Here is a 26,877-nt window from a genome sequence, read left to right as displayed (position 1 = left end):
TTTCCTCATAAGGGAGATACTCCAGTCCCCTGACCATCTTGGTAGCTCTCTGCTGGGCTTGCTTAAGCAGTTCCACGTCCTTCTTAAACTGAGGGGCCTAAAACTGGACACAGCACTCCAAATGTGGCCTCACTAGGGCAGAGTAGAGGGGGAGGATAACCTCTCTCAACCTGCTGGCCACACTCCTTTTAATGCAGCCCAGGGTACTGTTGGCCTTCTTGGCCACAAGGGCACAGTGCTGGCTCAAGGTCAGCTTCTTGTCCACCAGCACTCCCAGGTCCTTCTCAACAGAGCCACTTTCCAGTAGCTCAGCCCCCAGCCTGTACTGGTGCCTGGGGTTGTTCCTCCCCAGGTGCAGGACCTTGCACTTGCTCTTGTTGAATTTCATGAGGTTCCCATTGGCCCAGCTCTCCAGCCTGTCCAGGTCTCGCTGGATGGCAGCACGGCCTTCTGGTGTATCAGCCACTCCTCCCAGCTTGGTATCATCAGCGAACTTGCTGAGGGGACGCTCTGTCCCATCATCCAGGTCATTGATGAATATGTTGAACAGGACTGGACCCAGCACAGACCCCTTGGGAACACCACGAGTGACAGGCCTCCATCCAGACTCTGCTCCATTGATCACGACCCTCTGAGTTCTGTTGTTGAGCCAGTTCTCAATCGACCTCACTGTCCACTCATCCATCCCACACTTCCTTAACTTGCCTGTGAGGAGGCTATGGGAGACAGTGTCAAATGCCTAGCTGAAGTCAAGACAGACAACATCCACTGCTCTTCCTTTATCGACTCAGCCAATCACACCATCATAGAAGGCTATCAGGTTGGTCAAGCATGATCTCCCCTTGGTGAATCCATGTTGACTACTTCTGATAACCTTCTTTTCTTCTACATGGCTGGAGATGACCTCCGGGATGAACTGCTCCATCACCTTTCCAGGGATGGAGGTGAGGCTGACTGGCCTATAGTTCCCCAGGTCCTCCTTCTTGCCCTTTTCAGATTCAAGTGACATTTGCTTTCTTCCAGTCCTCGGGCACCTCTACTGTCCTCCATGACCTTTCAAAGATGATGGAGTGGCTCAGCAAGAACGTCTGCCAGCTCCCTCAGCACTCCTGGGTGCATCCCATTGGGGCCCATGGATTTACGAAGATTCAGTTTGCATAGGTGATCTCTGACCCAATCCTTCTCAACTGACGGTAAGTGTTCCCTTCTCCAGATTTTTCCTCTCTTCTCTGGGGGCTGAGATGCCTGAGGGCCAGCCTTAGCAGTAAAGACCGAGGCAAAGAAGGTGTTCAGTAACACCACCTTCTCTGCATCCTGTGTCGCCAGGGCCCCTTCCTTGTTCAGCAGTGGGCCCACTGTGTCCCCAGTCTTCCTTTTGCTGCTGATGTATTTGAAGAAGCCCTTCTTGTTATCTTGGACATGCATTGCCAGATTTAATTCCAAGTGGGCCTTGGCCTTCCTCATCGCACCTCTGCATACCCTGGCAACATTCCTATATTTCTCCCAAGTGGCCAGTCCCTTTTTCCACACACTATGAATCTCCCTCATCCATTTGAGTTTCTCTAGAACCTCTTTGCTGATCCATGTGGGTCTCATGGCTCCTCTGCCTGACTTCTTCCTCCTGGGGATGCACCGATCTTGAGCTTGGAGGAAGTGGTCCTTGAATACTGTCCAGCTTTCTTGGACACCCCTGCCTTCCAGAGCCCTAGTCCATGGGATTCCTCCTAGCAGGTCTTTGAAGAGGCCAAAGTGCGCCCTCTTGAAGTCCAAGGTTGTAACCTGACTCGTAGCCTTGCTTCTGCCTCACAGTATCCTGACCTCAACCATCTCATGGTCACTGCAGCCAAGGCTACCCCCAACTCTCACATCCTCAACCAGCCCTTCCTTGTTTGTTAGGATAAGGTCAAGCAGCACATCTCACCTCGTTGGCTCCTCCACCACTTGCATCAAAATGTTGTTCTCGATGCTCTGCAGGAACCTTCTGGATTGTGCATGGCTCGCCGTGTTGCTTTTCCAGCAAATACCAGGGTGGTTGAAGTCCCCCATGAGGACCAGGGCCTGGGACTGCGAGGCTGCTTCCAGCTGTCTGTAGAAGGCTTCATCAGCTTCCTCTTCTTGATCACCTGGCCTGTAGCAAACACCCACAACGATGTCGCCCATATTTGGCTGTCCCTTAATTTTTACCCACAAGCTCTCAACTTGTTCTCCTTCCACTCCAAGGCAGAGCTCGATGCATTCCAGTTGCTCCCTTACATAAGGGGCAACTCCCCCCCTCGTCTCACTGGTCTGTCTCTCCTGAAAAGCCTGTAGCCATCCATGACCACATTCCAGTCATGCGAGCTATCCCACCATGTCCCTGTGACTGCAGTGAGATCATGGCCCTGCGACCACACACAGACCTCTAGTTCCTCCTTTTTATTCCCCATGCTGCGTGCACTGGTGTACAGGTGTTTCAGAAAGGTGCTTGAGTACACAGGTTTCCCCGGAGGGATGTACAAGGACCCACTACAGCTATGCAAACGCTTGAGGTGGTTGGTCTCCTGGTCGCCATTGCATGAGGCCGCCACGGCACCTTTATCACTGCTCAGGTTGTTCTGTCTTATTCTCCCATTGTGTGTGATGGCAGTAGCATTGCCAGTTTGTCCCTCTCCCCCAGAGTTCCTCAGTTTAAAACCCTCCTCACCAAGTTTGCCAGCCTGCTGCCAAAGATTCCCTTGCCCCTTCCAGACAAGGGGAGTCCATCCCGCCCTAGCAGCCTATGGTTGTTGAAGAACACCCCATTTTCATAAAAGCCAAAACCCTCACGTTGACACCAGCCATATAAGCAGGAGTTGATTTGAATTATTTGCCTATTTCTAGTTGCCCATTTTTCTCTGACAGGTAGTATGGAGGAGAAGATAACTTGTGCACCAATATTTTTGACTTCCTTTCCCAGAGCTTTATAGTCTTGCTTAGTTCTGCCCAGACTCTGGCTTGCAGCGTCATTTGTGCCCACATGGAGGAGTAGCAGAAGATAGTAATCAGTGCTTTTGACAAGTTGTGGCACCCTCTCAAAGCCCTGTCCAACCTGACCTTGAAATCAAGAACATGCAGTGACAAGACAACAGGTTCCTTTGGAGCAGAGAGGGGTTGGAGGAAGATGGGACCTCAATGGTGAAGATCTGGAAATTTCACCTCTTCTTCCCTCTGTCAGAAGCAGCAGTGTATGGTGGAAACCTCTTGAGATAACAGGTATTAGGAGAGAAGAGAGGTCATTCCTCCAATTCATTCAAAGTAACTACCAGAGGGGAGAGGAAACTGTGTACCAAAAATGTAGATAAAAAGTCATAGCAGTTTTAAAATCCATAGACAACCCCTTTCCTGGCTTTAGCCACAAGGATATAATGAAAAAAGAAATATTACGTCTAACGTAATAACCATTTAAAACCCATTCTGAAGGGAGATCTCTTTCTTGTGGGTGGCAGTACTAATCATACTTTAGAATAACCCATGCTCTTTGGGTTACATTTTGACTTACCCTGCCCAGGCAATCAAGGTGACACAAGCATATGGGGACCAGGACAAGACAAACACAATGATGACCACAAAAGCAATTTTTGCCAGTTTCCATTCATTCTTCATGGACTGAGAGAGGTAGGATTTCCGGCTGCAGGACCCTAGCTTTTGAACATCTCTGTGAGAAGGGACAAAAAATTACAGATATGTCAGCAGGACAGTGAAAAAACGAGGTGCAACCTCTATAATGCATTCTCGGCAATATGCAAAATGAAGCAGATTTCATCTTTCCCTGCATTTTATATACTTTAGCATAGAAATAACAATTTTTGCATATCAGTGTTGTGAAATGAATATATATTTCAGGCTGAAGACAGTCATTACCAGCCAGCAGGATAACAAACTGTTTCCTGGTGCACTGTGAACATACCCGTAAAGTGAGTTTACTGTGTTAGTGAGCAAAAGGCATAGAAAAATCTTGCAGCCACTGTGCTTCATGAGTATACAGGACACCACTGTTTTAAGGATGCATTCCTTACTCCTTCACTTGGTATCAAATATGCACACACAAAGCATAGTAAAAACCAAGACCAAGGCCAAAAATAGAGCTCAGTAAGAACTTCAATTTAAACATACAGCTAAATATGCTTGTAAAACTAGAATTTAGCCTTGTGAAGCCAAACGACTTCGAGTGCCTGCAGATAGGTGCAGAGAAAAGACATCAGAGCTGAGGACACTGCTGGTGTTGGATCAGACCAAAGATAAGTCATGTGCTCATTAGGAGAAAAATAACTGGCAGAATGAAGTTACTCTACAGAGCTAACACCCTGCTGAGTTTTTATTTCAAATATAGACCAAGAATTTGGAAAAAAAACTGCCCTAACAAATACAGCCAGATTTTGTGTGTGCAGTTGTGACGCTTGAGTGAATCACAAGGTTTTCTGGGATGTCTGCCGTAAATAAAACTGTCAAAAAATATGAGGACTGGTATGTTCACATCTGCTCAGATGCAGATGATGCCCCCATTGCTACATGCTATTTATCATCCCTTGGGGCTGAAAACTGGGCTGGAATGCATAGGGACTCTGTTCCTTGTATTGCAAATCCAAAATACAAATGGTCCAAGCTATCAAGTTACCTGATACACTATTAATTACCACACTCTGTGCCAGGATCAAAACCACCAGAGACTTCCTTCCCTACTCCAAAATACATAAATCCATTCCAGTTTCTACACTGGCAAAAATGTTTCTCCAGTTACAGCTGTTCGTGTTCTGCCACTTTATTTCTAATTTCAGTTCAGGTTATTTTTTTATTTAGATTTTTCTGAAGCTGAAGAAATTGAGAAAATCTTCTAATACAAGAAAAGGGAGATTTACTTATTTCAGCTACATTGCTTACCTGTCAGTACGTCTTATGGCCAGGAACATAAATAAATAGCAATGGAATATTATTATCAGGGGAATAAAAAACACGCAGCAACATAAAATCATGGTGTAACTTCTGTTTGCAGGCGAGTAGGTTACATAGTCCCATGTGCAGGATATCATCAAGCCCTCAGGCACATAGGAACCTATGAAATACATGGAATACATTATTTACACATACACCCGAAGCTTGCACAGTTGCTGATCCAACAACCGATCAATTAAAATAAACCCTGTACCATATACGTAGTCTTCAAGAGCTATGCATGACATATTATACGTGTGGTCTGAGACTACAAGTGTAGACACGGAGGGGAGATCCTGACAACCAGACTCTGAGATACACCTAATACTCCATCTGCAATTTGTTCTGCCTGAATATATCCTGGGGTTAGCGGGGAGGAGGGTATCTGCACTGCAATAGGTGCAGAGACATGGTACGACAGCAAACCATCAAGTGGTGGCTAAACATCCACCAGAGAACTTATCAAAAATCTCATTTTTCATGCCCTGAGAAAGGCGAAAACAGACCGCATAGGGAACACTAGAAGAAACAGAGAGCAGACAACATACTCCACCCGAAGAGCGGAGCCACGCTCCATCCCAGCGAGTACAGCCACACGACAGCGATGATCTGCACGGTCCGTTTCTTTGAAGTCCACTGCATGGATCGCAGGGGCTTAGTGATCACAAAGTAGCGGTCAACCGAAATAGCTAATAAAGTCATCATTGAGGTTATTCCGAAGAGTGCCCCACAGAAGGCGTACAAGTCACAGCCTGAAGCAGAAAATGGAAACATCAGGGATTTTCTTAAAACAAACACGTTTTCTCTCAGAGCCTGACATCATAAACCTCACATTTTTTTCCTGGCTCATGACTTCTTTCCCATTAGAAAAAGTTTCTTAGCCTCACAATTTGATAATTGTTTTTTAGAAAAAAACCCCACAATTATTAATAAAATACAAACGTATGTATTTAAGAAGTCGTATTCTCCACTGCGGGCTGCAGCTGGGAACCTTTTGTCAGTGGAAAACTGCCTCAAAGAAAATCCAATCTAATTAACATTACATTTTCCTGGACTGTTGCCCAATATATTGATCTTAACAGGCTGTAGCAGACATCTGTCTGCTAATGACGGATGATGTTTTGAAAAATTATTTTGGCTTATCTGGCTTAAAATGTAGAGGTGGTTTAAATTTGATGGCTAAAAGACCAGCTATAAAACATAGCTCCAGCTTCTATATTGAATAGCAACACTTTTTAAAGGAACTGACAGTTTTTACATGAAACAGTTTTTTTTCCCCTTCTTTGCATTCAGACATTGTGCTAGCAGATAAAAACGTGTAGAGTTACACTGTCCCTAATTTGATTCAGAATCCTGTGATGAATAATCATTCATTTTTTGAGCTCTTGCATCTCCCCGTGTGCTTATAGACAACAGCCTACCTGGAATAGGAGGCAGTCAAAATACCAGATTTAACCTTAAAGCAGACTTCTAAAGTCTTTATAAGTAACCTGCAATTAAGGACCAAATCCCACTCAACCCAAATCAATTGCTTCATTTGTGGCAGCATGGTAATTTACACTGATTTTATCTAAGGGGATGAGGAAAACTAAAAACATTCTCAAGCTAAAGAAGAACCCCTTCTGTGTTGCTAAATAATACACGGTCTCTGGGCTTGCTCCACCAATACATGACCACTATGCGGCACAGATTTTCACCCTCTGATGTGATGAGCAGCACCAAGCACAGCATCGAGTGCCCTGAGGACTAACTATACTCATATTTCAGCTATAATTTGAGCGTGAATCACCTTTTCTTTCTTGCAATTGGAAAGAAAGGAGCTTAAATTTGCAAAGTCCTCAATTGACTATCATTATTTAAATCTCTTAAATAAATGTGAGATTCCTAGAAGTATGCTAATAAATATCAACATACATTTCTAAACAAAGGTATTAACTCCCTCTTAAACTGATAGAGAAAAAATATTTACAACTTAATAAAACTTTTGTACCTATCTTCAGCCATAGCAGCTGCTCTTACAAGCTAAAGAGTAACAAGATTACATGTTAATGTTGACTCCTTTCTTTCCAAAAGAAAGAAAGATGAAAGAATCAAACCTATAACACAAAACATGTGCCATCATGCTGACTGATGGTGTCGGGAACTTGGGTTGTCGCTCAAGAGTCTTGTGCTGCTGTCTCCACAGCACAAGCCAAGGTTGTTATGGCTAAAATAGGCTGCAGACAGTGTAGAGCCAGTGAGGTATGAATTAGTGTTCAAAAGTACCTATATCTCCAAGTATCCACTCTCTGTGCAAGCTGTTGACAAAGCACATGGGTGCCTGAGAAGCCGACATCAGGAAGTCGCTCACAGCCAAATTCATTATAAAGTAGTTCTGGGGTGTCCTCAGCTTCTTGTTGCTTAAGAACATGAGAAATACGTTATTTTTAAATAGGCAAAGAGAACAGTTAACTTTATAACTTTGCTTACTAGCATAAACAAATACTATCCAGGTTGGAGTTGGTCGTTACTTACAATCAATTGCTAATCATCACTAAATTAATGCAGCTACAGATATAATCATTTCAGAATGACTGACAGTAACCGTGGGGATAAAATGGATTGTTTCCTCTTCAAACTGAGGAGAATTCCAGCTGTCTTGAAAAATATGGATTTGTTCAGGAGAAGAGCAGTTCCCTATAAGAGCAGTAACACCGAGCATCCTGCGTTGCACAAGACCAGCACCTGAAGCAGGTTACAGAGCCAAAGGAGCTGCTTTTGGTGAAGTTTTTTAAGCTGCTGACCTGAAAAGTCACCGCATTACCACTAACAAATGACCCTTTGCAAAGTGCTACAGCAGAAGCAGAGTATGCACAGAGATTTGTAAAAAAACCTTTTGTTCATCCACTTCTCATAAGAGATAACAAAAACACTGAGCTGCAGATGAACAGACATTAAACACCGCAACAAGGAGCTTGAAAGCAGCAGGCAGTCTGCAAACAAAGTTTATCCAAAGAAAACAAATATCACTTCCAGTTTTTTTCCCCACATACCACCACCTCACATAGTCTCACTTCTTAGGGACATCTGGAGTTATAACCTCCTAGGAAACTTTCAGCTGGCATTCAAGATTACCCTTGGCTCTGGCTAAGGGGAATAAAAATACCAGTAATGTGACAAAGCACCTCTCACCTTTACATGGAGTTACTTGGTTGAATAGGCCCTTGTTGCTCTGATGAAATATTATGTCCTTCCACAAAAGTTAAATTACCTTCAGCTCACCCAAATCGTTCTTAAAACTGGCACTTTTGAGGGATATACTGAGAAGGTGTAACACAACTAGCAATCCCTCAGTGGGAACCGCTGTATTGGTTGAATGGTGAAGTAAAGAGCTTTGATATCTAGAGTTTGAATTCAGGAGTTTTCACAGTGTCAGGTGCATATAGTACAAGAAGTGGTGACTTGGCACACTCTGTGAGGCTTAGAGAGGAAGCACGATTTTACAAACAGCTTTGTTCTTGGAACCTGCATGCAGTAACTCTCAACAGTGTGAAATAATTGTTTCAAATGCCTCCTTCAGTGTAGAAAGCTGAACAACCGAGGCCTCTCTGATGTACTTTAAAATATCAGTATTTGCAGCTGACATTAATTTCTTTTCTCATGTTGATAAATACTGAAAAAGAAAATGAGAAAGCCATCTCAATGCTTCTGCAATTCTAATACAATCTTGGGTCTCATAACTGCCTGCAACAACTGAGTGAGAAGGTGTGCGGAGTTCACACCTTCACAGGTACCTGTCTGCCTATGGAGGTTTTCGTACTTAGACAATTTAATGCTTTTATTACACCAGCTAAAACAAACACATTTCAAGAAAAATTGAGAGCTTGCTCTGCATTTCAAAAATCGTGAGGTATCTACAGTTGCAGAGAATTCAATTTCTCCTCGATCTCATATTAAAAACCAGTTATTCAAAATAACTGAACTAATTTATTTGTCTTAAACATTTAAGAATAGGAAATTAACGCTTGGTTCATAACGCCACTGGTGTTTCTAGCATTGTAAGCCCCCTTTGCATCAACATGCACGACGACAGCAAGCAGTGAGTGAGGAGGATTTTGAAATCCAGCATCACAGTGTGGGACAGAGGAAAGCTATTTCATTTTTCCATTACATTTTTGCATACTCTAGCTGCAGTAGCTTTAGCTGTCTGTTACACTGCCAGCAGCCAAGGGAGCACACAAACTGACAGAAATCCTACGATCTGCCTGAAGCAGGGAGTACACTGCTGGGGTACACTGATGGGATGAGCTCATTTCATGTAGCGTGTTGCTTTCTTGGTCCTTCCAGGACATCTGGGCTGCTGGGAAGATCATCAGTTTTTGTCAAGTATTTCTGCAAATTCTACAGGGTGAGTGAAGAAGCCTGCTGCTTATATCGTAAAAAGTATTAAACTCTTCTTTAAACTTTTCAGTAGAATTGTTAATAGAACACAGTATTTGTTTTGTCATTTTCTTTGGTTCCTTAAAACCTGAGGAATTTACACTGGGGTTATCAGTGATGGGGTGGGGGGCAGGGGTGGGTTGCCCTCCATTTGATGCCATCAGCCTTTGCTTCGAGATTTAATCCAAGAGGAAACCAATGCATAGCATCTTCACTCAGGCACATGTGGACCTGTCAGATTAACCATAAAAGGCCAGTCAGATTAACCACAAAATAAATTTTTGTACCTGTAGAAGGCATAGAGCACTAGGAGGTTTCCAATGATGCCGATGGAGCCAATAATGAGCACACACGTTCCTACAGTGTAAAGCACATAGTCAGGGATCTCCGTCTTGGTCACAGTGTGTGGCTGGGTGCCCATGTTCAAACCCTGAATGGAAAACAGAGGAAAAGGAGAGCTTAGCATATTCAGGACACTTATCACAGGGTACATGTAGTCAGCCTGTTGAAGGAAGGCAAAGCACACGCTTCCACAGGTCTTGCAAATCAAATACACACCTCTGTGCTCTTTTCACATTCCCTGTAACCATTTCCCTCAAGTAGCCTTCATTGCTTTAACAGCACATATTTATATTAGTAAAAAACAACAGGGAAAATAGACTGGAAAAAAATATTAAGGAAGTTGCAAAGATGATGTGAAAAAAGTAAAGATGTGCTAGTGTAAAACACACTCTGGGTAACCGCAGCATTTTGGGGCGCAGAGCTAGCTGACAACACGACCTTCAGTTCAACAAGGAATGGCCCATCCTACTTTGATTTTATTAGGAGTGCTGATATCAAATCCCACACTTACAAACATTAAATCCTCTGGGTCTCCCCAAGCTCCCTGTCCACTTTGTGCTGCAAAACCTGGGAATTGCCTATGGAAAAGGTAAGAAACCAGGGGTAAACAGCAGCAGTACCTTCACCTGGGTAAGCACAAATACATTAAATATTCTTGGCATGTCTTTCACTGCCCTTTAACTCCAGCACATGAATAAAACCCCACCTATTCTCTACATCTGGGTGTTTGGGGTTTTTTTAAACAAATTCAGATTTATCACCAGCTAAATTCAGCTGCAGGGCAACCTACATCTAACCCATTCTGCTCTCATTAATGTTATCGATGAGAAGAGTCTGAGTTGCCTGATGGAGATTCTTATTTACCAAGTGAAAAGCAGCTAAGCCAAGCCGAGCACTCACATGTGTGTCAGATCTGGCTGGCTTTGTCAAAGGCATGGCACCTTGTCACAGCTGAGGACCAGCTCTGCATCGGCACGCTTCGCTGCTGTGCAGCTCAGCGACGTGCAGGGTGTGGGACAAGGCTGATTTTGGCCTGTGGGAGAGAAGCTGGGTGACAGACCAGGTTCAAGATTATAACTATCACCCCACTGGTAGTATGTAAGTGGCCATTTAAAATTGGTGAGAACAGCCTTTTCTCCCCCCTGTTGCTAGTTCCTAATCTCCCATTCTTCTACTTCTCCTTTCTGCCTTCTATTATCCCTCACTCATCTATAAATGCACACACTACATCCTACGGGCACTATCCCCTTAACTGTGTGACCCCTCTAGGGTACTGCCCGGGGCAGGCTGCATTCAGCGACAGGGAGCACCCAGTGAGGCGCACCCTCCAAGCATCTGCAAAACAGTGGGTCTGGAGCAGAAACAGTGACAGCAAAGCTCCTGGGGCTGAAGTGGTATTGTAAATGGTACAAAAAGCTATTGCTACAAAGCAGAAAGCTGCTTTCAGGCTTTCCCAGTGGTCTAATAGACTCTACCCATAATAGGGCACTTCACCAAAGGTAACATCTCTGTAAAAGTAGAAAGAGATGAAAGGGAGCGTCTGCTGGTGCTGGCTGCACTGGGGGGCTGTCGCTGCCATTCCCAGCAGTTAAGCATCAAGCAAAAATGTCACCCTGTGAAGTGTTTACCCTTGAAGAAGGTGGGCAGCACGTGGGGAGGTGGCCCAGCGAGGAGCACAGTCACGGCCATTCGGTGTCACCAGGCACAGACAGCGCCATGCTTTCAGGGCGGGGTGGCCTGGGCATACGAGTTAACCACGATAAACTCCTTTCCCCCTCCCTCAAACCTAATCTTCTTAGCAGAGTATGTGCACTAAATCGGAACCCTGCCTCATTTCTGGCAGTGCATACCAAAGAGGCTAAAATGGGAAGAAAGGAAAAGGGTCTTTTTTCTTCTGCTTATGTTAGGCATGTTTAGGATTTACCCCTAAATAGAGGGTTATTATATAAAGGAATATTATATAGATGATTAAATTCAGGCAAAGTAGTACTTGGCTATTGTATCCATTATGTTTTACTTCATCATATGGGAACTCACCGTTGCAGAAACTCATTTGTGAAATGGACTACGAGTTTCACACCCAGAGGTGTCTCACCTTATCTCTTTGCTGAAGAGAAGCTGACCTGGATGTTTTGGCCTCGTTTATTCACTTATGAGTGTTGAGCTCTGTCAAAAGCTGAAAAATGTCTCTTGTGACATGTTTGTAAACTCAGATTACAGTTTGCTGGCAATACTGGATGAAGTATAAACTCTTGATGCTTACAAAGTGGAATTTGAAAGGTAATAAATACTGGGGATTACACAGAGCCTGCAATCTCAGCGAGAAGCTAAAGTGAGTGATGTTTAGATTACACAGGCTTTGGAGAAGGGATCTGGCCTTCAGGGGAGTCCATAAAATACTATGGCTGCTTTTGCTGTGATGTTAATAGCAGTAAGAACTTTAAGATCTGAATGAAAAGGTGGCTACTTATTCAACCTGTCGGTGTTACCCAGAGACGGCAGGACATGGAAGGCATCCAGCTGTATGAAATGTGGCAAGCTGATAAAGACAGGAGACCATTTATAATGCTGTAATTTGGATCTAAGAAGATAAATGTGCATATCTATGTGCGTGTACATATATTTCAACAGAAAACCTCAACTTCTATAAAAAATTATTTCATTAAACTGATGGGAATTTTCTAAATAAAACAGGCTAAAACAAGTACAAGCCGCTGCAATCTGATCAAAGAGAATTTATACCTCGTCTTAGTCACATAATTAATTTCACTAATTTGGCATAATTTCATAATAGAAAACCTAAAGAATAAAGATTTAAATACCCTTAAGGATTGAAAATTCAAGATCTACTCTGTTGAACAAAAGCTGCTTTTCTAGTACAGACCCTTTCTCAGAATAGAATAACACTCAAGTGGAGACAAACAATATCAACAAAGCTTTAATATATTCACAGATTTTAAGCTTGTTCTCTTTTCCTACAATACCACCTCTGAGAAGCTGGCCTTTTTGGTAATTTTGATTAACTAGCTATATACTTGTTAATGTAAATATTTTACTGTATGAGGGTGAGGAGCAAATATATGAGAAAAATATTCTAAGCTTGGTTACAAGCTCAAATGAGAAGGTTTTTTTTGCTGATATTCTCAAAAGCTATTACCGCTCTATGCATTTTTGGGTACTTTTAGTTTCTCCTGAGTAATAAGAATAAAATCAAACTATAGGAGAATATTCCGAAGCTGCTGTGAGTCTTTCCAACCCAAGAAAATCCATATAACTATTACAAATCTCTACCAATGACTTGGTAACCAGGACAGCAGCTAAGTACAGCAGGTTTCACTAGGTATAGTCACTGTTGTTTCTTACCACATTACATCTATATTAGCCTCTTTTAGCACCAAAATTATGTATGGTCAATGACAGTTGATATGAATGAGCAAAAAACCAGTTTATACTAGTGGAAAAGTCCTGCCTTTCAGGCTTAGCAAAGCATGGATATTGTATCCATTTCATGCCACTGCTCTCTAACTGCTAGAATACACTGTGCAGTTATACTTCAGGCTATTCATTTTCATTTAATTAACAGTGAACTTAGACCCCTCGAGAATGCAGTCGGAAAACTTACAAAGTTAAAAGCCGTGCTGTGAGATGCTCCCCCAGCTCCAGCTGTTTCACGCTGCCATGGTGATGCACAGCTGCTCTGGATTCAGCACATCTCTCTCAACAAATTGTGTTTATGGGTGCTCAGTACCATCGCAGCCACATGATGTAGAATGAAGAGCCTGTTCTGTATAAGCCACAGTCTGGCTCCTTCTCTTTAATGATGTGATTTAAGATAGAGATAATAAAGGAAGGCTGTACATTTTATTCAACTGATATATTGAATCTATAACGGGTGACGCAAGTTTTCAGGGGCTCATGTGAGACGTGTTCACCTGTCCATTTTTCCCCCAGGTTGGCTTTGCCTCCATCACTTTGTGGTCCTGGGAATCCCAAGCACTCTGCTGCAGACACATCTGTTTCCTAAGCAAAGATTTTAAATACACCATCCAGGATGACCTGATTTTTTCACTCAAAAATACAAATGTAAACAAGTAGCTCATGAAGGTGGGGGTACTGCAGCGGGGCAGGCTTCTGGCATACTTGCCTATCCTGTACTTGCTTTGCTTGGCTCCTTCTAAATTAATTATACAATCACTTGTGTTTGACTTTATGAGATGTTGGCCCTGACAGCTCACATAAATCATCATGTAGCCTTATCCTTATATGCAATGTGAGTACATCACAATTCTGTCACCTGTGTGGCTGCTTGGAGGGCTTTCCTGGCAGGGCAACCAACAGATCTGCAGGCAAAAGGGGGACAAACAGTTAACAGCTGCCCTCTGCTAGCTGACGAAGGAAGCAGGCACCAGATATAAAAATAAACTTGGTCTATTTTTCCCACAATAAGTATGGAAAATTTAACAGAGGAGGAGAGTTATTCTATGAAAGCTTTTATAGTTTGATTTTTAGTGATAAAATCATGTCAAAATAATTATAGCCATCTGTTTCTACTTTCCAAATGGTGAAATTAATAAAGATTGCAATGCAGAAATCAAAAAAATGTAGTTAAAAACAGGAGAGCAAGGTCAGGTCCTGTTCAATGGGTAGGGGTAGAAAATAATGGATTGAATTCAGAAATGGTGGTATGATTGACACTAGGCAGATATAAGAGTATCTAAAGCCTTATTTATACTCTGATTTTGGTCATGGATGCAAGCTCGTCTGTGGAAACGATTGAAATGAGCTTAAGTAAGGGCTTGCTTACATGAGGGATTAATGTGCACTAACAAGGGAGTAAATTAACAGCATAGCAGCCTCCCCCTGCTGACCTGCTGTGCAGATTCACAAAGCAGGAGTTTGATTTTACTGTACAAAAATCTTGTCTATACAGTCATGCTTGAAAATTTTAAAGAAAAATAATAAACAATATTTAGGTATGGTGAGACAGGAGCAGCCCACGTGTGCCAGTCCGCAGATGTTTTTGAAGCAGTTCAGGCAGTACTTGCCAAGTTCCTTGTAATTTCACTGACAGTCCATCAAAGAGGTAATTTCAGTGGGAAGAACCATCTGGGTTGAAATGACGACAAAATTAGGGGCTTAATGAATTCTTGTACGTATGAATTCTTGAATCAGCAAACAGAAGACCATTGCTATGTGGCAACTATGGTAGAACTAGTGGTGGTCAGATATTTTTCAAAATACGATGTATTTAAAATGAATACTTACAGAAAATATTATTAGTACCTTTTGGTATTAAAAAACAAACCCACCCACCACCCCCATGAACAACAACTTTACTTGCTCTAGTTAACTGCGCTGCATTGCAGCACCACGCAGTAAATACAGGTTAATTTGGTCCTCAGAAAGTCAAATCAAACCACAACCATCCATATGTGGAAAAGTTACTTTTCTCGGTCTCAGGGCAACACTCTTCTTCCACAGCTCATTCCCATCAGTTCACATGCCAAAGCCAGGAACTCTCAAACACATATTTATAGCACACATTTAATCAAGAAGGCAATTGGTTTAGCAGACTGAACTGTGAATTTGCAGCAGTTCATCCAAAAGTAACAAACAAGAACAGGAACTGCCAATGCCACGTACAACAAATATCAAAGGCAGTCAGATATCCAAGTCAGGCATCTGGTCCAGATCTAGGTGGGTATTTATCCAGACTGAAGTCGTAAGTTTGAGGAAAAACCCTGAGAATTTTTTCCATAATAATATATATACCTAATTAATTCCATTCCATCAAGCGCTTCTGGGCTGTTACTGAACTAGACAGCCAGCTCAAAACAAAACATCACAAAACAAAAACCCCACCCATTTAGTATTCGACTCCAAGACTCATTTGGGGCATTCGTCCCTAAGATCTCACATTTAGCACACCTCTGGCTTTGGCAAGACACTTTCTTTCAGGTCCTCCATATCTGCGCTTAAACTTCTTCTCATAGTTGCAAGAAATCTAATGGCACATGATTGGAGGGGGGTAGAAAAATCTCAAAAAAGCCCAAAGAGAAAAACCATCAAACTTTGCCAAGTTCTCCATATCATGAGAATAAGCCAGTTAGATACTCGACAAGGCAGGCAAACTCAGATGTCTACATATCCAGCCTTATAAGTCAAGTTAAGCAAGGGGTATTAATAATTCATAGGTTTTATCATTAATGAAGACACAATATAAAAATTATTGACATGAGAATAATAAAGCAATCAGAAGTAAAAATAAAAGTTAAAACAAGTAAAGCCTTAATATCTGTTTGCTTGTTACAAAGCTAAGGCATGTTTTCATCTCTCTGGAGGCTGACTAAAAGAACCTCAAAATGTAAAGTCTGTTAGTCTGTTCTGGGAAGCGCATGGACATTGCTTTCTGTGTACATCCCTATCCACACCACTGAAAGCAGTTGTAAAAGACACATTTGCTTCTCTGAGTAAAAAAAAAAAAGAAACAACAACAGCCCAACAGCCCAGCTGAAAAACAACAAGCTTGCGTGTGTTCCAGCTTGAGCATCACCCGCACCGCTTGGGCAGGGTTAGCAGACGTGATGGCTTACTCAAAGTTTTACCAGTTATTCTACTGAGCGTGCCTGCACAACCCGGCCTTGGGAGGAACGCTGTGTTACTTGCTCCCTTGTTTTTGTGAGGAAGCACTGGCAAGGAGCTAGCACATTTTTTTTCTCTGCCTTCATCCAAGGTTACTATAATCAAACTTTGAGGCAACGGGTTTTTAATCAAAAAACCTGATTAAAACCTGAAAGTTTTAAAGCAAGATACCACAGGCATGTTTTCTGAGAGCATTTCTGTTGCAGTACTGGTGTACTTTTATAACCAAGACAAGTAGCATTAACCAGTTCTTCACAACATTCTCCTCTACAGAAATTTTGTGTTCTATTTAAACATATGCAAGTCTAACCTGAGAGTGCAAAACCTAAGAGAACCAAGTTCAATCGTGCCTTAAGCATTTTTGAAAAACAGGCAAATAAAAGCTCACTACCAGACACTGTTAATACTCAATTGACTTGAGTGCTTAGTCCGTCCTCCCCTTGTCATCTCTCACAGGCTTGCACACCAGCACAGCCAGTTCCTTAATGTGACCCCCTGAGACACTCACCATATTGTCCCCTTCACCATAAATGCCTTTGAAATTATCTGATGCTATGTCCAAAGGCACTTCAAACTACAACACAAGCTATGCATGCCTAGGCAGCAGCATGCCGAACAAATCTAATCAATGCTAACACTGCATCAAAATTGGCTGGAATATTACAGTTCAGTGCATATTTGTTTGTCCATGAGGGAACAGATAACTGTTAGCATGGTGAAGCAACAAAGCAGTAGGCAGAAATCTCAAGATATATATTTTTAGAGCCTTAAAGCATGTTAAAGAAGAGCATGTGTGGTCAAAACATTATAAACTTACTTCCTTCAATATAAGAAATTTTGCAGTCTTCAGGGAGAAATCATTTATATGCTACAGCAAATATTTAAGTTTTTATCTTCTCATGCATTCTGCATCATACTTTCATTGACTATTTTTCTCCCTCTGAACATGTTACTGCTACCAGCAGCTCTTTATTAATTGCACAATTCTCCTAAAAAAAAAAATCCCTTTATTCTACCTTTGCCACTCGGTGGCAAGTCCTCTGAACTCACTGGCACTGCAATGCTTTGGCACAGCATGTACTCTTCACCTGAGCTGCTCTCCCCTCTCTGCCTCCTTTGAGCTCCTGTAGCTCAGCCTGGTCCAATTTACTCATCCCAGGCTTCCAGATGACTGCTGCTCCTGTTTCGCCAGCCATGGATGCTCCCGCTCCAGCCTGCCCACCATGCATCAAAAGGGATTTCATGGGATGCCACTGTTTGCTGATGGCAACATGGTGCTGCAGCACCCATCGCCTGCCTGGACTGAGCCTTTTCCCACTCCTGCAGACCCAAGCTTCGGGCCAAGCAGCGGCAAGTGTGACTGCCAGGTGATGCTCACATTACTGGTTTTAACAGAAGCACACAAAGAAATGTCTTTGCTTTCCTCAAATGTTGGCACCACCTTTTGAAATTCTGATCTCTGCCAGTGGTTATACATCCTGCCCTCAGGTTTCAAAGAGCTTGAACACATGCTCTGGCTTCTGGACAGCTAGACATTCATATTTTATTTTTTAAAAAATATTTTTTTTTCCTTACTGTTGATAACTGAGAGCAAATCCTTCACCAGCCACCTCTGGCTTTATGCATCTCGTCTAGACGTTGTAGTCTCTTCATTGCACTGTTCTGCTTCTTGGGGAGACCCACTCAGCTGCTGCCAGAAGATGGGTGTGCAAAAATTGCTCTGAGAAGTGGGCCCTGCATTTTAAATAGATCCCATGAAAACATGCAGTTATTTTTAAGGATTCTGGAAAAAAAAAATCAAGAACCAACATCAGCTTTTCAACGGCTGATTACAAAAGGAAAAGACATCCTAATAAACTAGTTAAGATGTTAATATTTTATACTAATCCTATATAACCTTTCTAATGCTACTTTTAAAAATACATGTAACATATTTTTCATCAAGGTGGTCATTTGGTTCCACTGCTCTATATTTTTTCTATTCTGTAACTCATGATGAATTGTGGCGAATGATGAAGGAAGTGCAATGATAACAGTAGAAACACACTTCCTCTATTAACTACATTTCAGTTAAGTTTTATTTACATTTTTTATTAGCTGAGTGTAAAGAATTGCAGTTTTACCAGAGAATCCACCTTGCTCACTGTGTTTCCCTATTTATAAACAAACCTGATCTTTCTTCTGCAGGAAGTATTCTTAACTGAAGTCTGAAACCAGACACATGCTTCACCAGCTAGGGTAATCTCCATGTCTCAACAAGAAACCTTTTTGTGCATATTAGGGTGGAGGGTAATTTAAAGCAACCTCCAGCCTCCTGATGCCATTTGCATCATTCCATCATGTACATTTAGATACACGAAAACTACTAAAACGAGTCACTCCAGTGGTCCGTCAACTCCTGTATCTTCCACCTGACTGTCTGGCAACAGGTGATTTAGAGGAAGAACATGGAGAATACAGCAAGCGCACATTCTCAGTCTGTTAACTTCAAGCACATTTGTGATATTAGTATGAACATTGTAGCATTCAAATTCTGTTTTGATCAAAGAAATGTCTAATCACTCTAAGCTGAGGATTATTCCCAAGTAATAACTGCTTGCTTCTGTTTAATATTACTCTATGCATGAAAGGGGGGTAGGCAGAAGGCAGAGCCAGACTCTTCCCAGAGGTTGCACAGGGAATGGACAAGAGGCAACAGAGACAAGTTGCAGCAGGCAAAATTTTCAATGAGGTTGGCAAAGTGCTGAAACGGGGGCCCAGGGACACCGCACAATCTTCATCCATAGAGCATTTCAGATGTTGAAGTTAGCCCTGCTTGGAGCAGCAGGTGGGAATTGACAAGCACCTTTCCAACCTAAAATAGCCCATGATGCCAGGAATAAAACCCTCCAAAATACACAGTTAAAAATATGATTTAAGCTGTAAGTAAATTTAAATACTATTCCAGTTACTTGAGGACAGGTATACTGTCTCAGTAAATTGAAAACCTTCCTACCCTACCTTCTTTTGCTTTCACAAGGAACTGGGGACAGACAACAAAAGCCAAATGAACCTATATGCACATTTGCACCTAGCTGCAATATGTGTGTGCTGGTTTTGGCTGGAATAGAGTTAATTTTCTTCACAGTAGCTAGTATGGAGCTATGGTTTGGATTTGTGCTGAAAACAATGTTGATAACACAGGGATGTTTTTGTTACTGCTGAGCAGGGCTTACACAGAATCAAGGCCTTTCTGCTTCTCACCCCACTCCACCAACGAATGGGCTGGGGGTGCACAGGAAGCTGGGAGGGGACACAGCCGGGACGGCTGACCCCAACTGACCAAAAGGATGTTCCATACCATATGACATCATGCTCAGTATATCAAGCTGGGGGAAGAAGGAGGAAGGGGGGGACATTCGGAGTTATGGCGTTTGTCTTCCCAAGTAACCGTTACGCGTGATGGAGCCCTGCTTCCCTGGAGATGGCTGAGCACCTGCCTGCCCATGGGAAGCAGTGAATGAATTCCTTGCTTTGCTTTGCTTCCGCACGCAGCTTTTGCTTTATCTGTTAAACTGTCTTTATCTCAACCCATGAGTTTTCTCACTTTTACTCTTCCGATTCTCTCCCATCCCACCGGAGGGGAGTGAGTGAGCAGCTGGGCGGTGCTTAGTCGCTGGCTGAGGTTAAACCACGACAATAGGTAATCTGTATAGGACCATATTTCTTGGGTAGGAAGGCTGCAGTCAGTCCTCCGCTTCATTTTTAACAGTTTCTCCTACCACAGCTTTAAGTCCCATGTGAAAAGAGAGATTTCCAGAGGTTTTTAGGCACTTCACACCTATTGATTGCACTGGTGGCAATACTTCTGCTCTTCTCCTGTGTTGTTGAAAGTAATCCTTGGTCTTTATCTGCACTATTAACTGTCATGAAAATCTGGCTTTAGAATATTCTATTATTAATTTCAGAGGATTTTACTGGATCACTGATACATTTTTTAGTCCAATGGCATATGCATTTTAGTCTTACGGTTTCCCAGGAGTTACTAAAATTCTCTGTTTAGAATGAAGCACGTAGCCACTGCAGGTAATGGAGATAATGGAGATGACTGGGAAGAGGAGGAAATTATCAGGCCAGATATATTCAAGATTACCCATCTCTGCAGTGAAAGGCAAATCTTTGTTGCCAAATCGAAGCATTTGGCAGTAGCACAACCTCCCTTTACTCTGCAAAACAAGAATAAAACAAACCCTCGTACAGGAAAGAGACCATTGCTTTTCTAGTTGCCTGGAGGGTGAAGCACTTACGAATTCCTTGTGGATTTAGCATTGCTAAAGTAACAAAGAGTCCAATGAACAAGTGAAACCAACAGCTCTATGATTAAGCAAACTACTATGGTACTGAAGATTTATTTCAAAGGAAGATTGAAGCAGCACTGGCAAACTGATAAGGAACTGTAATATGGACATAATTAGAGAGCAATTACAGCAATCAAGAGACTCCCAGATTTACAAAATACTAAAATAATGGACCATGCTTTGAGATATTTGGTGGGAATATGTCTGTATATTAAAAGTAATTCCTGTATCTCTCAGAAAACTTAATTATCTAATAGCAGTGCTCATCTTGGAGGAAAAAACAATATCTCACACAAAAGCAAGTGTCTTGATCTGGAGAAGCATCAAGACAACTTTGATATAGCAGTGAGGGAGCTCATCCTTTCCCTCTCCACTGTTACATGTAGCACACTGAAAATAAGGATGATTTCATGTGGTGTCCTTTAATTACATAGACAATATTCTCTAACTCTGAGTAACTTCCACAGACCATTTTTCCTGACGGCACAAAAGATAACAAAAGTTTTAGCACACCTATATTAGGAAACATCATCTTCCTTTCACCCTCACAAAAATCTCCAGATATGGGGTGCATCTGAAGCAACTCCTACATTGTCTTTGCAACATCAGCTCGGAACAATGATGAACTACCAGAAAAGGAAACATCAGCACAAGCCAACTTCCTTTCCTGATTTAAGAACAAAGTGCCATTTTGCAAACAGAGAAGCCCACAAGCCAGTTAGGTTCAAACTGGCTTTACTGTGCCAAGCCAGAAAGCCTCAGGAGTCCCCACAAGTTTTTTTTCTGCAGAGTCCTACATCTCAGACAAAAAACTAGCTCCTTCTGAACTGTTATTTTTTAAAAGCATATAAGCAAGCCAGCAAATTAATATGCACTGGAGAATCTCAGAAAAACAAACAAAAGTAAGTCTAACAAAGCATTGCGTGTGTCTCAAGTCATGTTCATACTAGATTTAAGCCCACACTGGGCCTTTCTCAGTCCACCAGACTCCAGAAAACCATTGCACTCAAGGGAAAAATGGATGAAGGGACAATCTGCTCACAGCAGTTGTGGGGGTAAAAGAGATACTCATTTAAGGTTTCTCCACAAGTAAAGAGCCCATTGAAAACAAATACTGTTAACTGCAAACTTGTATTGAACTTCAACAGTAGCTTATTACTGTTAGTTTTGTTGTGATCAAATGGCAAATACTGAGCTAATAACAGAGCTGAAAAGCAATTTCACAGCACTTGTACAGTCATTAAGGCTGAATACAAAATAATTTTATTGCAAACAGATTACCTAAGGGCCTTGGAGCATTACCCAGGACACCATCAGGCTGCTGCCTCGTGGACTATTGAGGAGGGACTGCAAATATTGCAGATCTTGCAGCCCTCTAGCATCTGAGACAACCTGCCTTCCCTCATAAGCTGCTTTAGGAGTTACTGACTGGCACTTACCTGCAACAGCACCACTAGAGTTTTCCAAAGCACCAGCATTAATCCAGGGGCTCCCTGGTGCTCTTGCTGCCCCCCCTAATCTTCATCTGCTACTGCTCATCGTCTGTGCAGTGGTCTACTGCAATGTTGAGCAGGGAGGGACCTTTTATGTCAATAAGGGCATGGTGAGGGCAACACTGCATGTTTCTAAGCATTGTTCACTCTTTTCTACCATGGTGAAGGTTTAGTCAGCCAAATTATTTGAATATTAGCACAAGTTTCAGAGTAGAAATTGTAGCAAAAGATATCAGGTATATAAGAAAGTATGTATGGTTTTCCTACTTAAAAAAAGGCAGGTAATTTACTGATCACTGGACTATTGTTTGCAAGAAGTTCAATGGAAGTACTTTGTCCTTTTTATAATTACAAAACCAAATAAATTTCCTTCTCACCTGAGATTGAGTCCTTTTTCAGGCACTGTTAACCTAACAGGGCACAAGAAAGCATACTCCTTCCTATCATTCTGTCTGCTCTAGACTAGCTGTAGCAGTTTAAATTAAACTCTTTCTATCATCATCCAATCAGTGTGGACTTGGTTTCATCTAGGGAGCCATTTTGTTTGCAGCACAGCTGTGCTGGTGGCAGTCAGTAAATTTCTACGGGCATCAGGCACATATCCCCACCTGGCATTCCAGTCTTCTGGTCTGCGTTCTCCGTTAAACTCAGCAGCCTCTTGCAGCGATGTCCGTTTGCGTGGCAAACATCAGAAAAGTCCATCTGCCTATTTATTGGGCTTTCTACTAGGGTGTATTTCAACTTTACAAATGCTATCAAACAAAGCAGCCGAAACCATTCCCTGGGTCTGCCCTCAGCAGAAGGGCTGGTGACTCCAGGCCCAGACCTCATTGCAACGCGCTGCCCCGGAGGCGTAAGCAGTGATCTGTCAGCACAGCAGCCCAAGTCTGCATACCTGACCCATGTCATATATGCTGCATGCATCTCATTGCATGTCGAACTACTGACTCCCATCCGGTATCAGGCATTTCTGACTAGTTAGTTATCTACTTGCTCTCAAGTCCCAGTATCTACCAAAGCTGCATGTTAAGTTTGAATAACATCTTTTTATTTTGATGTCTCCCAGGGTGACTGTACTCATCAAAAAAAAAAAAAAAAAAATAGAAGGTGTCTAGCGGCCACATTTTTGAGTGCTTTGGTAGAGCGCAATCATTTTGTGCAAGTCAGCCTGATAGGTGCCTCTCAGCTGTGTTACGAGTAACTCCTTCAATTCACTTGCACCAGTATACTAAGATTTCATACTCTTCAGGGCTGAGAGAGCTTGGCTTGTATTGCAGCTGCCATGTCTTGCAGCTCCACGTTTTCTTGTTAAGATTGTGTAACTTTGAGATACTCTTGGGTACATTGATACCAAAGGCTGAATCATCTCATCTAATAACATTGTTTTGTCATACTCGGGTGGTTTAAGAATGTTATCGGCCTCATTTAATCACCTGCAACAATTTGCAGACACACATTTCTATTCTGGGCCCTATCTGGCATGTGTAACTAATTCTGCCTGAAACTCTGCTTGGCCAAGGACTGCTGCTGGGTTAAGCAGACCACCTTCAGGAGTCACACTGTCTCTGCAGACTGACACCCCAGAACATTGGAAGTATAGGACATCCTGAGGGGGATAATTTGCAACCTCTGAAGGCAGGCAAACAATGTAAAAAAGTTTCAAATTTAAATCCCTTTATCAACTTACTGAGGTATATTTGCACACACACATGGTTTTCTACAGTTAAGTTTATGGCATGACAAAGCAATACAGAATGTGAACTAATTAAAAATTTGGTGAATACATAATGTCAGGGAACAGAACTTGGACTCCCTACAAAAATTTAGAGAAAGTTTAACAGCAAAAAATAACCCACACAGCCACTATGATAAAGATGTGATTAAAAAGACAAAAATCCATTAGAAGTGAAGACCTTTAGCAGTGCCAGAATGCACTCAGTGCATTTAAATGACTTGGAGTTATGAGTTACATGCTGAAACTCCTGTTCACTTGCTACTTATTTATTACTTCAGAGAACTCTATGAAAAGCTTGCCCAAATTTTTTCTTTCTGATTTATTCCAGGACAAGGACCTGTTTGTGAGGAGATGACATCCACTCCCAAGCTAGAGTTTCTCCCAATACCACTCCCACAACCCTTTCTCTTCCACTCTTAAAACTAGAAAAAAGAATCAACTATTCTTGTTAGACTTCTTTGAATGCCAGGGCTGGGCTAGCTAATGAAATTAAGTACAGGCAAATCATCAAATATTTAGTAGGAAATCTCCTATCCTAAAATCTATACAAAGTATTGTAATAATATAAGGTCAGGGGTATACAGAGATGGGGTGGTATGAGGACAGGGGTACACAAATTCTTCGTATTTAGTTCGCTGACCTATCTCAGTTTTCTGCCCCAAATCATCTTAACTAATTTGCAATGCACAAGAAAATCCTCTTTTCTTTATGAATGCTTTCAAATAACCCTAGCTAAGCATACAAACAATTGACAAACCTTCCTACTACAGCTCTTCATTTAGGTCACTTTATATTACATTAATCGGCTCCACAAAAGGATAACAACTCTGAAATCTGCTTTAGGACTTCATTTATATTTCTTTTTTCATTGAAATTTTCCTGCTGTTAATGAGCAGATCACAATAAGATTTAATCAACTAGGTCTTGATGATGCAACAAGTACCAAAGTACCACCATAAGCAATCACCTGATACATCCTCCCCTGCATAGCCAGGGTTTTCCCATCAGCCAAAACCCCAAACCCATCCTAAAAATCTAAACAGGACAGCACAAAGACAATACATTTCCCTTTGGGAAGAGCTGGGTCAGCTGCACAAAAAAAATAAATAAATAATTACAACAACAACTTCGATGAGATTTTTTTTTTCCTTTTAAATGAGAAACAATTCATTTAAATCTTTCCATAAAAAACAAAGCAGAAGAGAAACGCTCCCTTCCCTTCTCCCTGCCCAGCTCCCACTTTCCAAAGCCTTCCTCTGGGCACGTACTTTTTGGGTTCAGCCGAAAGCATCTCCCTTCCCTCCGTGCATCCGCTCTGTGCGGTAGTGCCGAGATGCGACTCATCCCGAGCAACAATTGATATCCCAGGGTTTAAACAGCCACTCCCAAGCAAGCCCTCCTCTGCTCTCAGCCTGACAGCTCCGGGAGCATATCAAACCGCAGCTCTACCCCTCAGCAAACCACTGATCTCATTATTCAGCCTGACTGGCCCCACCATGACTGTTTCAAGTGCAAAAAGATGACTAAGAAAACCCAAAAACCCACAATTTAAAAAAAAAAAAAAATCTGTTTTTTTTTTTTCTTTAAAGGATGGATACCAGGAGAAGCTTGTTTCAGGGCATCCCAGCCGGCTACCTCTGCCCAGCACAGCCCAGGAGCATCCCGAGACCTGGAGGGTACCAGCCCCGAAGCTGCACATATTTGGGTGATCGGTGCCAGGGGTCCTGCCTGCCCCGTACCTGCTCCCTGCGGTCCCGGGCAGGCAGCGCAGGATGGAGGGCAGCATCTGGGATTTCCCTCGCAGCGACTCACGCCCGTGGCCTCTTATGCTGTTGCTGTAAGGAGCCTGGATCTGCCTTCCCTGCAACCCCCCCTTAGGTGGCTTAAAACAGCAGCTGCCTCCCCCGCCCCCCCGCTGTCCTCCCCCACCTCTCCAGACTTGTCAAACCCGTCTCTGGCGTTCTCCTTGCGTGTCCTGTGCTCCATCCCCCTGGCCCACGGACCGCCATGGTTAGGTTAGGGTGGCTCTGCCCTGCTGCACATATGAGCAGTCACGCCAACACTGACAGCTGGGTTTCTTGCAGGGCTGTCAAGGAACAGGGATTGGGTATAAAACGTAGCCACTTCCCAGCAACTCACACTGGACTTACTGGAACTTCGTCTGCAGCATATGCCTCAACATTCAAGCATCGCCTGTCCCAGCGATGCTTGAATAGCCACAGAAAATAAAGCGAACAGCACCAAATAGGGCACAGGAATTTCTTGCTTCACAGCATCTTGTTGGTGTCATGTTTGTAAAGCTGAGCTCTTCAGAGCGACCAAAATGTGATGAAAAGAGCAGGGATCTGATGGCAGGCATGCTCTTTGAGAGCCTCTTTCTCTTGCACTCTGGCCAGAAAGACATCACTAAAATAGCTGCATTTCTACCCCTGTATTTTTTTCTTCGATACATTGACAATATTTTCAACATAATTGGTTTCAGCATTCCCCCTTTTAAAAGACATGAATGGAGAGGATTTTTGAGACTGGAGGAAAAAAAGGCTCAAAGTAGTAGAGAGAGGAGCAGAAATAGCAATTTAAACATGTTATTCAAGGGACTTACATGCCCCCTCAGTCTGGGGCATGATAGCAGTCACAGCTTTGCAGGAGAACCTTAAAACTATTTCTGCCCACAGATTAGCTCTTTTAACTGATGATTTGAAAGATGATAGAAATTCAACTACAGACATAAAACTTACAAGGATGGTGAACATATACCATAGAGCTAATCGGTAAATGCTGGAGAATAGAGCAGAACTTCCTAAACTGGGGGCCTAGATTTCAAAATAAAGTTTGCTTTGGCATTTAATATCCCAAAGACATGATGGATGTGTTACAATAAAATGAATAATGTACCAGAACAGGAAAAAAAAAAATGCTTCAGTGAAAACACAATATGCTGTTATGCATTCTATTATAAAAG

The 26,877-nt window shown here is 42.5% G+C and overlaps 1 protein-coding gene across 1 annotated transcript in view; it reads right to left on the bottom strand.

The window, feature by feature from the left end:
* Positions 1 to 26,274, bottom strand: part of LOC104043640 (melanopsin-like) — a 42,306-nt gene extending 16,032 nt beyond the window's left edge. The window contains 6 exon segments of the mRNA XM_064450843.1: positions 3,518 to 3,673; positions 4,897 to 5,068; positions 5,496 to 5,699; positions 7,213 to 7,346; positions 9,654 to 9,796; positions 26,182 to 26,274. Coding sequence (XP_064306913.1) covers positions 3,518 to 3,673; positions 4,897 to 5,068; positions 5,496 to 5,699; positions 7,213 to 7,346; positions 9,654 to 9,796; positions 26,182 to 26,274 — 902 coding nt within the window.
* Positions 26,275 to 26,877: the final 603 nt, after the last annotated feature.

Source organism: Phalacrocorax carbo, chromosome 4, assembly GCF_963921805.1.
Source record: "Phalacrocorax carbo chromosome 4, bPhaCar2.1, whole genome shotgun sequence".
NCBI lineage: Eukaryota > Metazoa > Chordata > Aves > Suliformes > Phalacrocoracidae > Phalacrocorax > Phalacrocorax carbo.
This window is presented reverse-complemented; position numbering and strand designations above follow the sequence as displayed.